The sequence below is a fragment of the Protopterus annectens genome, chromosome 8.part0 (genome assembly GCF_019279795.1).
Source record: "Protopterus annectens isolate FY-2018-M chromosome 8.part0, PAN1.0, whole genome shotgun sequence".
In the NCBI taxonomy this organism is placed as follows: Eukaryota; Metazoa; Chordata; order Ceratodontiformes; family Protopteridae; genus Protopterus; species Protopterus annectens.
The window spans coordinates 842,789,782-842,802,666 of NC_056741.1; the positions used below are offsets into that span (position 1 = coordinate 842,789,782).

General features: G+C 43.8%; 1 protein-coding gene across 3 annotated transcripts in view; it reads left to right on the forward strand.

Moving 5' to 3' along the window:
* The window catches only part of LOC122809098, a 1,918,481-nt gene that overhangs the window by 1,141,950 nt on the left and 763,646 nt on the right, over positions 1 to 12,885 (forward strand). For all 3 annotated transcript variants that reach the window (XM_044080326.1, XM_044080325.1, XM_044080327.1), the window contains exon 6: positions 10,904 to 11,219. In XM_044080326.1, the coding sequence (XP_043936261.1) occupies positions 10,904 to 11,219 (316 nt within the window). The remainder of the gene's footprint in view (positions 1 to 10,903; positions 11,220 to 12,885) is intronic.

Here is a 12,885-nt window from a genome sequence, read left to right on the forward strand (position 1 = left end):
GGATGGTCACGCTTCAGTCCATTCTACCCTTTTTGGGTCAGGACAATTGGATGTGCTCCATAGACCTTCAGGATGCGTACTACCATATAAAAATGGACAGGTGCTCCAGAAGGTTTCTCCGCTTCCGGCTGGGATCCAATCACTATCAATTCAGAGCCCTGCCCTTTGGTCTCACCACAGCCCCCAGAGTGTTCACCAAATGCATGGCAGTGGTTACGGCTCACCTGAGACGGTGAGGATTCCTGGTGTTTCCATATCTAGACGACTGGCTCCTAACTGCTTCCACCAGGCATCAACTACTGCGAGCCAGGGATTATACCATCCAAACTTGCTCCGAGCTAGGTATCTCTGTAAACTTCGAAAAGTCTGCATTGTCGCCTTGTCAATCTATAACCTTTATAGGTGCAAGATTAAATACAAAAGAGCTGTCGGCAAAACTTCCCTTAGAAAGAGTATCAGATATTCGCCTACATGTCCAGACCTTACTAAAGTGCAAGAGAATTCAGGCCAGATTTGTACTGAAAACCTTGGGTCTCATGGCAGCAGCAATCACATTACTTCCCCTGGCTCATTTTCATATGTGGATCCTTCAATGGATACTTTTTACCCAATGGTCATTTCAGCAGCTTCCGATGTCTCACAACATAGTAATCACCCAATCGTGCCAAGACCACCTTTCTTGGTGGATGGTCTCCTCTCAGGTACTTCAAGGCAGACCGTTTGTTCTTCCTTCTCCTGTTGCCACAGTGACAACGGATGCCTCCCTGATCGGGTGGGGGGGGGGGGCATTTTCAGGGCAGGACTGTCCAGGGCACTTGGCAACCTCTAGAGTACCACCTGCACATAAATGTCTTGGAGATGAGAGCGGTACTTTTAGCGTTGCAAGCTCTTCAGGACTCTCTACCCACCAGGACTATTGCAATTCAGACGGACAATATGTCTGTAGTGTGGTACATCAACAAGCAGGGCGGAACCAGGTCCTATCCCTTATGTCGAGAAGCACTCAGACTCTGGCAGTGGGTGGTCTCCTCTCAACGGTTTCTGATAGCAACGCACATCCCCGGGAAGTCCAACGTCATAGCGGTCAGACTAAGCAGAGCTATTCTCATGCCTCACGAGTGGTCTCGCAATCAGTCAATAGCGGACAAAATTTTCCGCAGATGGGGTCAACCTTGCTGCGACCTTTTCGCAACCCCTCTCAACAGCAAGTGCAACGACTACTTCACTCTCTTCCCCCTTCCCGGCCACTCCCCCAGAGACGCTCTAGTTTACGATTGGCCCCGGGGTCTTCTGTATGCATTCCCACCCTTTCCCTTAATTCCGAAACTAATTCAGAAAGCGACCGCATTGAGATCCAGGATGATCCTCATTGCCCCTTACTGGCCTCGACAAATTTGTTTCCCATTCCTGCATCGTCACCTACTGGAGCAGCCTTGGAATCTGGACCCAGTGCCAGTCCTCTTGGTCCATCAGTCAGGCGGGCTGCACCAATCCCTTCAGTCTCTCAACTCAGCTTGGTTGCTCCACTTCCAACTTTAGACAGGCTTCCACATATTTCTCAGCCAGTGCGTGAAATCATCCTTTCTTTGCACAAATCTACTACCAGAAAGACTTATGCTAGTAAGTAGAAACGTTTCTCTTTCTGGGCAGAAGCTAGAAATATAGACCCCTTTACAGCCCCTGTCCATAACGTTCTAGATTTTATGGCAGAACTTTTTCGAGCAGGTTCCTCATCTGCCACCATTAGTGTCCAGTTGGCTGCTATCGCTAATTTCCACGCTGGCCTGTCAGAGACCACCATCATGTCCCACAAACTTTGCAAAGCCTTTCTTAAAGGGACTATTTTACTTAGGCCCCCGGTTAAAGATCCCCCGCCTCCGTGGGATTTGAACCTGATATTAACGTCATTGATTCTCCCTTCCTTTGAACCTGTGGCTTCCTGTTCCTTAAAATTACTCTCCTGGAAGACTCTCTTCTTAGTAGCCATCACCTCAGCTAGAAGAGTGTCGGAACTTCAAGCCCTCTGTATTCGTCCTCCTTATCTTGTTTTTCACAAAGATAGAGTTTCACTCAGGACTAATCCTTCCTTTTTACCCAAAATACCTTCCGAGGCAAATCTGAATCAGACTGTTGATCTTCCTGTCTTTTTTCCTGACTTTTCGAACAGAGCTGAACAAAAGTTGCACTATTTGGACGTTCACAGGCAATTACATTTTTATTTGGATAGGACTAAGCAAACTAGAAGATCAGACCAACTCTTCCTGTCCTACGCTGAGGGCAAGCAGGGCCTGCCAGTTTCTAAAGTAACCTTATCTAGGTAGTTGGCCTCTATTATTAGTTTGATTTACCAACTGAGACATAACGAACACCCTACAAAACCAAAAGCTCATTCCACCAGAGCATTACCTACGTCGGTAGCTTTTCAGGCAAGACTTCCAATGGAATCTATTTGTGCTGCAGCCACATGGGCCACTCCTCATACTTTCATTTCACATTACAAGTTGGATATGGCCTCCAGGAGTTGAGCTGACTTTGGTTCCATTGTGCTCAAGAGTCTGTTCCGATGAGCCACCCAGGGCTAAGGTGCTAGGGACACTGTCCCATCCAGCAAGAATGAAGGCAAGATAGACAACTTAACATTAAGAAGTTATGTACCTACCATAACGTTCCATGTTAGTTGTCTTCTTCTCGCCTTCTTTCCTGCGTCCCACCCTCCATCCCCCTAGCCTGGACAGACCGAGAAGAATCCCCTTGGAGGCCTTCTTCCTCTGGTTGACTCTTTTCTAGGGTACGTCCTCCTCTGTTTTTAGCTCTGTAGGTAAACCTTGTAGTGGGGACAAGTATCTCCATTGTGTTAGCTCTGCCAAACGAGATCTGGGTTTCTGTCGCCTAGCATTGTGGGATATGGGGAGGCCTCGAGCCGGTAAATAGCTCTCGAGCTTTAGTAGAAGGCCGAGTCAGAGCCGAGGATCGGCTCCAAACCCATCCAGCAAGAAAGAAGGTGAGAAGAAGACAACTAACATGGAACGTTATGGTAGGTACATAACTTCTTATTGTGTGACATACTCACCATAACAGTAGATGTGAAGTTGTTCTATTTCACCATTCATTCTTTACTGATGGGTTTGGAGCCGATCCTCGGTTCCGACTCGGCCAACTGCAAAAGCTCAAGGTCTTCAACCAGCTCGAGGCCAACTCCCTATCCCATGATGCACCCTGATCTTCCCTCAGATTTTGTTTGCCGCTGCAACTTGATCGGACGTTCACCAGCTCTGGCCAGTGAATAACTTTTCTTCTTTAGATATTATAGTTGTTATTTTAGCTAAAATTTAATCATTTAGCCATTTATAGAGTAGTTAGTGTGTGTAGCTTGTTCTTGTAATTAGATCTTTGAATATTTAGATCATATTGAGATTAGATTGTTAGTCTTTGACCATTTTTTTGTTAGGCCTTCTCTTCTCCCTATCTCTATTAAATTAGCTTAATCACAGAGAAATGAGTCGCCATGTTTTTAGGCCCTTTATTTCTCTTAATTTCCTTAGATAAGAGTGTGCTGTTTAGCCCTTCCTTTTTATAGGGCGTATAGTTACCTGTACTTCTTTCATAGTAAAGTTAGTGGCTGTGTTTTTAGGCCTTTTTTCTCCTTGATTATTAGTATTACTATACTGTGTGTTAGAGTGCAATTGCAGCCCATCTTTTTATACAGGACGTATAAATGATTTCAGTGGGAACTTACTTTTTAAAGCCTTTCTTTTTACAAGGCTTGAATAGTTTGTTGTGTGAATTTTTATTGCTGTTGTTGGGTTGTTGAAGATGTCTCAGCAGCAGAAAGAAAAAGACAAGTCTGACTTCAAAAAATGCCCTAGATGTGGGCAAAAGATGTCCATAACTGATGGACATATTGAATGTGTTTACTGCTTGGGTGAGGTTCACGTGCAAGATAGCTGTTCTCTATGCCACTCCTTCAGCTCAAGAGTGTTGCATGAAAGAAAGAGAAAGTTAATGGACAAAGGTCTGCTTAAATCCTCCTTTCAAGAATCGTTGGATAAGTCAAACACTCAAAAAAGACGGAACCGACAAAATCTCCATCTACATTGAAGTCAGCTTCTAGTAAAGCATCGACATTGGTTCCACAGCCTTTGGAACCAACTCTTGTTATGGTTAGGAGCCGGTCCCCGACCTTGGAGCCGGTATCTCCTACCTTAAAGACACCTATACTGCAATCTGTGGCTTCGTCACATTCCTCATGGGCCTCAAGTAGACTGTCTGATTTGGATGTGGACTGTGTGGTGAAGAAGCTTCTACAGATACCGGCGCTAGCAAAAATTTTATTGGCACCAACCCGGGAGGCTTCGGAGGCGATCCTAGTTCCTCCTACACCTTCTGTTCCTCCTCCAACTTGCATGGATGTTTTGGAGCCAGAGAGCATGGAACTGATGATTGTGAACCCTTCAGGTCCAACACCTTCTAATAGGTTTTTCGGCCCCGACTTCCCTGATACCTTCAGTGCCAACCGAGGAATCTCGGGGTTGGCACTCACCAGTCGGGTTTGGGGAGGACAGTAAGACCAACTTGTGGGTGCCCACTTTATCTCTTGGGGCTTCGGCTCGAGTGAATTCGGCCCCGACCTCTGGCTCGGAGTCCTCTGTACCAGTGCAGACTATTTCCATCGGTTCTTTGGATCCGAGGGATTCTTCTCGTCAGGACCGAGTGGCCTTCGAGGCTATGAGGAGGGCTTTGTCTGCCCCGACAACCCCTCCATCAGTTCGAGCAGCTCCCTCCCTGAAAGCACCGGTATCTGCCTCTTCATCACACGCTCCATTGAAGCATAAAGATCCTGAGTCTCAGGAAGCTCCATTGGGTGAGCCATGTTCTTCCGAGACCTCTCCGAAGCCCCCACTGAAGAAGTGCGTAGGAAGAGACTCTGCAAGAGGAACCATTCGGACTCCCATCAGGAATCAGTTACTTCGGATACTGACTTTTATGAGTCAGAAGGGTTCCCACGGTCCCCCTCAGAAGATATCTCCTTTGCTGATATCTTAGAGATTCTTAAACAGAGGGGTAGCTGGAAATCCCTTAAACCTTCTGATGATGAGTCAGTTCTCCTGAAGGCTTTTGGGTCTCAACCCTCCACCTCTTGGGTGTCTCCACCCTTCGATGAGTTGATGGAATTACTCACTCGAAGGGCGTGGGAGTCCCCAGACACCATGGAGCTTGTCCCCAGGAGGCCTAACAAATTTATTACTAGCTCCCAAGACAGACTTTACCTTACTAAAGGAGTACCTGTTGATGCTATGGTGGTGGCAGCAGCCACCAAGAAGGAATAATCTGAGACTTCTTCATCTGTTCATCCTCTTAATAGGGAATCTAGGATTATGGACAGATACAGGAAGCATATGTTGAGTTCAGCGGCCTTCATTCTTCGACCACTGAACTACCTCACACATTTTACTAGGTTATAAAGGGACCTCCTGAACAAGCTAGGAGACACCCTACAGGGTTCAGTAGCTGCGGGAGTTTTGGACAAAGTAACTTCCCAGCTCTCCACTCTTAATTCGATCGTCTTATGCAGCTGATGGTATGAGCAGGGCAGTGGGTGCAGGAATCGCTCTCAGGAGACATTCCTGGATGCTTATGTTCCTTTGCAGAACCCTTTAAGTCTTCCTTCATTAACACCCCCTTTGACGGTTCGTCACTTTTTGGACCTAAGGTAAAGGAAACTCTTACCAGGAGTGAAAAAGATGGAAAGACCTTGTCTGCCGTCGGAGTATGTTTTTCTACCCCGAACAGACCTTACCCCAAAGGGAGTGGAGGTGGAAAGATATGGTTCCGTAAGTCACAAGGATCTTTCCAAAACACTCGTGGTGACACCCCCTCTAGAGGCAGAAGAGGGGGTAATAATGGAAGATGTTGCCCATGTGGCAGGGGGGTCCGCAGAACCAGGGTGACAGAGACCAGTTTTTTGGCAAGCCCTATCAGCACTCCTGAGAGGAGACCCGACTGTTCATCTCTGGAGGCAGTTGTGGATGCCTATTTTTGTACCTAGATGCCTGGCTAAAAATAACAAAAGACAGCTGGGTACAAAGCATAATATCCAGAGGATACTCTATTCCCTTTGCCACTACACCCTCTCTAGTAAAGAAAATCCCAGGCGTTCCACCCAGTCACAGGGACCAAGAAGCCTTAGCGGTCCAAAGGTTGCTGGACAAAAGAGTCATCCAGCTAGTCCCAGCAGACCAGAGAGGATCCGGAACTTACTCAAGGTTCGTTTTAGTTCCAAAGAAAACGGGACTGGAGACTTACTCTGGACCTAAGCAGACTAAACAAGTCAGTAAAAAAGACGAAGTTCTGAATGGTCACGCTTCAGTCAATACTTCCCTTTCTGGGGAAAGACAGTTTGATGTGCTCTATAGATCTTCAGGATGCATACTACCACATAAGCAGACCATCCAGGGATCATTTACGCTTCTGGCTGGGAGCCAGCCATTCTCAATTTCGCGCTCTGCCCTTTGGTCTCACTACAGCCCCCAGAGTGTTCAAATGTATGGCAGTAGTGACCGCTCACCTGAGGTGGTTGGGATTCCAGGTGTTTCCATATCTAGACGACTGGCTCCCCACTGCCACCACCAAGCATCAACTTCTTCATGTGAGGGACACAACTTTACACCTATGCAATCAACTGGGGATTATCATCTACTCAGAAAAATCTGCCTTATGGCCATCGCTACAGACTGTCTTCATAGGAGCAAAACTAAACACAGTTTCAATGACATTGTCTGCCTCCAGAAAGAATTTCTGTCTTACGAGAACAAGTATCAGACCTGCTTCCGAGAAAAAAAGCCCCAGTCTCAATGGTTCTCAAATTGCTAGGATTGATGGTGGCAGCTTCCCCTCACTTGAATGCATAAGCGAATTCTACAATGGCTCCTATTCTCTCAATGGTCCTTTCAGGAAGTTCCAATGTCACATCAAATTGTCATAATGAATGCATGCAAGAAGGACCTTCAATGCTGGCTGACATCTCAACATGTATCTTAGGGACATCCATTCGTTCTACCCAATCCCATAGCCCCGGTGACCACGGATGCTTTCTTGATTGGGGGGGGGCATTTTCATGGAAGAACAGCCCAAGGCACGTGGAAGAAACACAAGGCTCACCTGCATATAAATGTCCTGGAGATGAGAGCGGTACGTCTAGCGTTGCAGTCCTTTCGAGACTCTCTACCCCTGGGAACAATTGCAATTCAGACAGACAACATGTCGGTGGTCTGGTACATCAACAAACAAGGAGGAACCAAATCTTACCTCCTGTGTTGAGAGGCCATGGAGAGTATGGCAGTGGACAATCTCCTCCCAGCGCTTTCTGATAGCAGCACACATCCCGGGGAAATCCAGTGTGATAGCAGACAAGCTGAGCAGGGCAATCTTACTGTCTCACGAGCGGTTCGTAAAGCAACAAGTAGAGGAAAGGATTTTCCGCAGGTGGGGCCAGCCTTGCTGTGATCTTTTTGCAACCCCAACAAACTTGAAATGCAGCAGCTACTTTGCCCTAATTCCCCAGCTGGGGGAAGCCCGAAGGGATTCACTGGTGCACAATTGGCCCCTGGGTTTCCTTTATACATCCCCCCCCCTTCCCTCTGATTCCCAAGGTATTACAGAAAGCAAAACTCCTGGGAAGGACCATGATACTAATAGCCTCTTACTGGCTTCGGCAAATTTGGTTTCACTTCCTCCAGCCTCATCTTTTGGAAGAACCCTAGATCCTGGTCCCAGTTCCTTATCTGTTGACCCATTCATTGGGGGCTCTTCATCCTTCCTTTCATTCCCTCAAACTGACAGCTTGGCTGCTCCAGTTCCCACAATAGCCAGTATTTACAATCTCTCAACTGAGGCCCAACATATTATAACATCCTCTCATAAATCATCTACCAGAAAGTTATATCTTAGCAAATGGAACAGATTTTCTGTATGGGTCTCTCAACATGTTGTTGATCCTTATCTAGCTCCGATCCCATCTATATTGGAATTTCTAACTAAACTTTTCAACGAAGGAGTGGCTGCAGCTACCGTTAGAGTTCAATTAGCAGCGATATCAAACTTTCATCTTGGTTTCCAAGCCTCTAATGTCATGTCACATCAACTTGCTAAAGTCTTTCTTAAAGGTGCCATTCATTTGAGGCCACCAATCAGAGCTCCAGTCATGCCATGGAATTTAAATTTTGTTCTATCCAGAATCATATTACCTCCTTTCGAAGCAGCCTCATCCTGTTCTTTGAAATTCCTTTCATGGAAGACTATTTTTCTGATAGCCATTACTTCTGCTTGGAGGATTTCTGAGCTGCAAGCCTTAACCATCAAACCTCCTTTTCTGATTTTCCATTATGACAGAGTTTCGCTCAGAACTAATTCATCCTTCTTACAAAAAGTTTGTTCAGAGACAAATCTTAACCAATCTATTGAGTTGCCAGTTTTCTTTCCCCAATACACAAATAGGATGGAACACATGCTGCGCAAACTTGATGTTCATAGACTCTGATTTTACGTAGACAGAACGAAACACTTCAGGTCAAAGGATCAACTCTTTGTTTCCTTTTCAGAGTCAAAGAAGGGTACCCCAGTGACAAAAGTAACCTTGTCAAGATGGCTATCAGATTGCATTTCCTCCATTTATAATTAACAAAATGCCGCCTTGCAAGAAAAAGTAAAGGCCCACTCTACTAGAGCTATTTCAACCTCATTAGCATTTTCTGCAAGGTTACCATTAGACTGTTTGTGCAGCAGCTACCTGGTCAACACCTCATACCTTTACCACTCATTACAAAGTAGACAAGGCGTCCAGGGACAGGACCTCCTTTGGTTCCACAGTTCTGAGGAATATTCTCCCGTGAGCCACCCGAGAAGATGGTGCTTGGGACGCTACCCATCACTAAAGAATGAATGGCGAGATAGAACAACTTCACATAAAGAAGTTATGTACTCACCATAACGTTCCATGTGAGTTGTTCATCTCATCCTCATTCTTACATCCCACCCTCCAACCCCCATCCAGTCTACTTGAGATCCGTATAGTGTGCTTTGTCTCATATCCAACTCTCTGAGTGGCATATTTATACTACTAAGTAGTTGGCAGCAAACAAGATCTGAGGGAAGATCAAGGTGCATCATGGGATAGGGAGTTGGCCTTGAGCTGGTTGAAGACCTTGAGCTTTTGCAGTTGTCCGAGTTGGAGCCGAGGATCGGCTTCAAACCCATCAGTAAAGAATGAAGGCGAGATGAATAACTCACATGGAACGTTATGGTGGGTACAAAACTTCTTTATTTTCAACTTATACCTGTCTGATAACAACAGCACTCTCCACTGACTTTCTGTTTTTGCTTAGTTAGTTAGGTTATTGTTGCACATTGCTTTTTGTGCTGTGTTGGTATTTGATTACGCATGTCTGTTGTGTGGCTGTTGAGATTAATAGTCACCCTGTCAAATGTTTTGCTTAAATGGACTAAGAATAGACATGGCCGAAGCTCTGCAGGATGTGACCTTTGGGAAGTGTCTGTCCCTGTGGTCTACTTGTTTGACACTGAACCCTGGCCTGTATAACGTAGCAGTGCTGACAGCCAGAGTACTTACTGGGGATGTTACTAAGTGTTGCTAAAATGTTCTGAAGCCATCTTAGTGTCCCCTTCAGAAAGGTAGACCATGGACGAATAATTAATAGAGAGTGACACACATTGGGAGGGGGGGTTCAAAAGTCTTCTGTCATGGAGTGTTCATAAGATTTCTGGGGAACCAGGAGAGAGTCAGACAGCTACTGTTCTGGTCAGTACTTCACACAGCTATGTTATCCTCATATTATATAGTTGCCTGTCATTGTGTAGGTCCCATCCCATTTTTTTCTGTTTTGCTAGTCTTTCCTTGTATGCTATTCTGTGCCTTTATGGATTATGATGAAGCAAAGAATTGTTTTGTTCAATCCATGCTTATTATGCAGACTTGCTATATGCATACTTTGGTATAAATATTCTGATGCTTTGTTTCTTTGGTCAAATTTTGCTGTTATGAATTTTCTTAAGTTTTAATTACAGATCTTGTTTCAGGACTGCTCTTCACTGCACAAAGACCTAGCACAGAATTTACAGCTGTGCAGAATGCTTCAGAAACAGCTCATTCAGTGGTTGGGGATGATTGCTTTCTTTTCTGGCTAATGGGGTTTGATGATTGGCAGAGCAGTATTTGTATGCAAGAAACATACATTGGCAGTCATTAATACGATTCAGTGATCAACTCTTTTGGAACATGCCTCACACGTCTTTATTTTCTTGGTAATTCAGTGATGTAGTAAAACAGTGCTTTGTGTTTTGATGTCCTATCTAGGACAATATAAGTGAATGAGGTAGAGGGGAGGATTTTTTTTTTAAAACAAGAAATATCTTTATTAAATTATCACTTATATATAGGCAATTATACATTTATATAAATGAAAACTAACCATATTGACATAATCCCTGCTGCAAGCATTTTGTACCACAAACCATACTGACATAATTCTAGTTGGAAACATTATACATCACTTATAATCTATCCAGTCATTGTCAGTCAAACATTACATAGTTCATTCAACTCCTGCCTTCTTTTAAACCTCATTCCTTCCCTCTATGTACTTTCCACAATTCCCATTTTTCTATGTAATTAACTCCTACCCTTTGTTAAAGATCCCAATTCCAGTTGTTTTATCTCTGTTATTATATTCACTGCTTCTAGTATGAGGTAGAGGGGAGAATTGATAAAAATATGTACAGGTCAGAAAGGTAAATTAGACTGACTTGCAATGAAAGTTGTAATTAAATACATTTTGTATTTCCTGCAGTATGTTCTAACAATTACAAGGTTGCTTATGTATTTAAAAAGGCATATGAAGTTCTGGAGAAAGGTGCATCCTCACATGAGTATGAAGTTTTAGAGAAAAGTGCATCTTCACAAGAATATGATAACACAGGAGTACCAGTGGCAGGACCATCACCACTGACCGTGTCTGCAGCGCCATATTCCACGCAGTTGGAAAGGCCTACAAATTCAGTGCCAGTGCCAGTGCAGTGGCAGCAGCAAAAGGAAGACTTCTTCAAAAGCACTGCAGTCCAGGAAATCCCATGGGCAAGAGATGAGAAGACAGCAGTAGATGAGGAGAGAGTAAAAGTGGACACACCAAGGACGTCTCATTTTCAAGGTGAGAATACCACTCTGCTTGAACATTTGTCTTTTTCAGAACATTTGACCCACTATTATTCTTCATTATTTGTGTTATTAGGTGGTACTTAAAGTATAATTAGGAAACGTAAGATGTTACCACCACTGTTTGCAATAATTCTTAGTTTTCTTTCTGAAATGGAAGAAGGTCCCTCATAGATAGAAGGTACTCCACTTTCTTTTTTTATTTTCAGCAAAAAACAGTTATCTCAGAAGTATTAAAGAATTATTTTCCTTGCCGATGGTTGGATATATTTATAGTTGAGAGCTATTATCTCTCTACCATCAAGGTTTTAAGAATGGTCATAAATTTTTAGTGCACTTCTGACAGTTACAGATTTAGTTATAAGAAAAATGAAATGCACCCTGCAGTGTCTTTTCTGGAATGTGAACCCAAGAGTTTGGGTAGGGATTAAACCCACACCTTTTTATCTTCTTACCAAACAATCAAATGGGCAATTCTTATTACCGCACAATTGTGCTGTGCCTAGTTTCACTGTAGGAATAACTGTACTAAATGTACCAGATCATGCTAGAAAACAGTCTCTGCCTTTTGTTTTAACTAGTCAAATAACAAGTAATAAAAAGAAATCTGATATGTAAGCAGTTTTGTCTAGGTAAGTATTTTACAGTCAAATCTATATATTTTAAAATCATTGTTACAACCGTTTGGGGATCAGACCACAGTATGAACAGGTCACAAACAAGGAAAACCTTATATCTGGTTTATGTCCAACTGTTTAGCAGTCTTATATCCCATTGCCCAGTATCAACCATTTTTGTTCCCATGTCCTTGTATGAAATCAGTGTAACATGCCATCTCTTTGAGGTGCAGTAACATTATTTGTTATTACCCTTTGTTATAGCTAAAAACACAGACAGTTTCATGCAGTGAATGAAAACTACCAGTGGAACTGTACAGTGACACTGTAGAGATTACATCATAGACCCCAAAAAATACTTTTTCCCCCTGAAAATTTTGCCCTGAAATATTACTAACCACCACAGTAAAACATCTGTTTCTCACCTATGGGCCCCAGTATAACAAAAAGCCGCACTGTTATGATGTCCCACTTCCCTTTGTGTTCTGTATCTCTTGTTCGTGATCAGGTAGCTGGATTACTGGCACTGCAGTGCAGCATAAAGGTGGTGCTGTACTCCTAAGTGTGTCATCCTTCAGATGAGATATTAAACTGAGGTCCCATCTGCTTGAGTTGCTCAGATGGATATAAAAGCTCTCACGGCACTTGTCAAAAAAGTAGGGGTCCTTTATGGGTCTGTATTAGAACATTGAAAGTTTAATGGTTCGAATCACTAAAGGTCGACCTTTAATGATCAAACCATTAAAATTTCGAATGCTCAGAAAAAATAAATTAAAAAAAAAAAGAAAGAAAATCTAAAGGGTGTGAGTAGGGGGGCAAGCTCCCCTGCACCCTCCCACACCCCCGCTATTTAAATATACCAACTCCAAGACCGCATTACATTGAAGTAAATGGAAATCTCCCCTTACGGAGATTTCCGTTTACCAATTCAACGTTCTGCACTTCGCTGTTCTCGTGTCGACAGTTAGCCATGAAGGCCATGAAGTTACGTTGATTAAACCAAAAGTTGTTATGAAAATAATTTTTTAAAAAATAATCCATAAC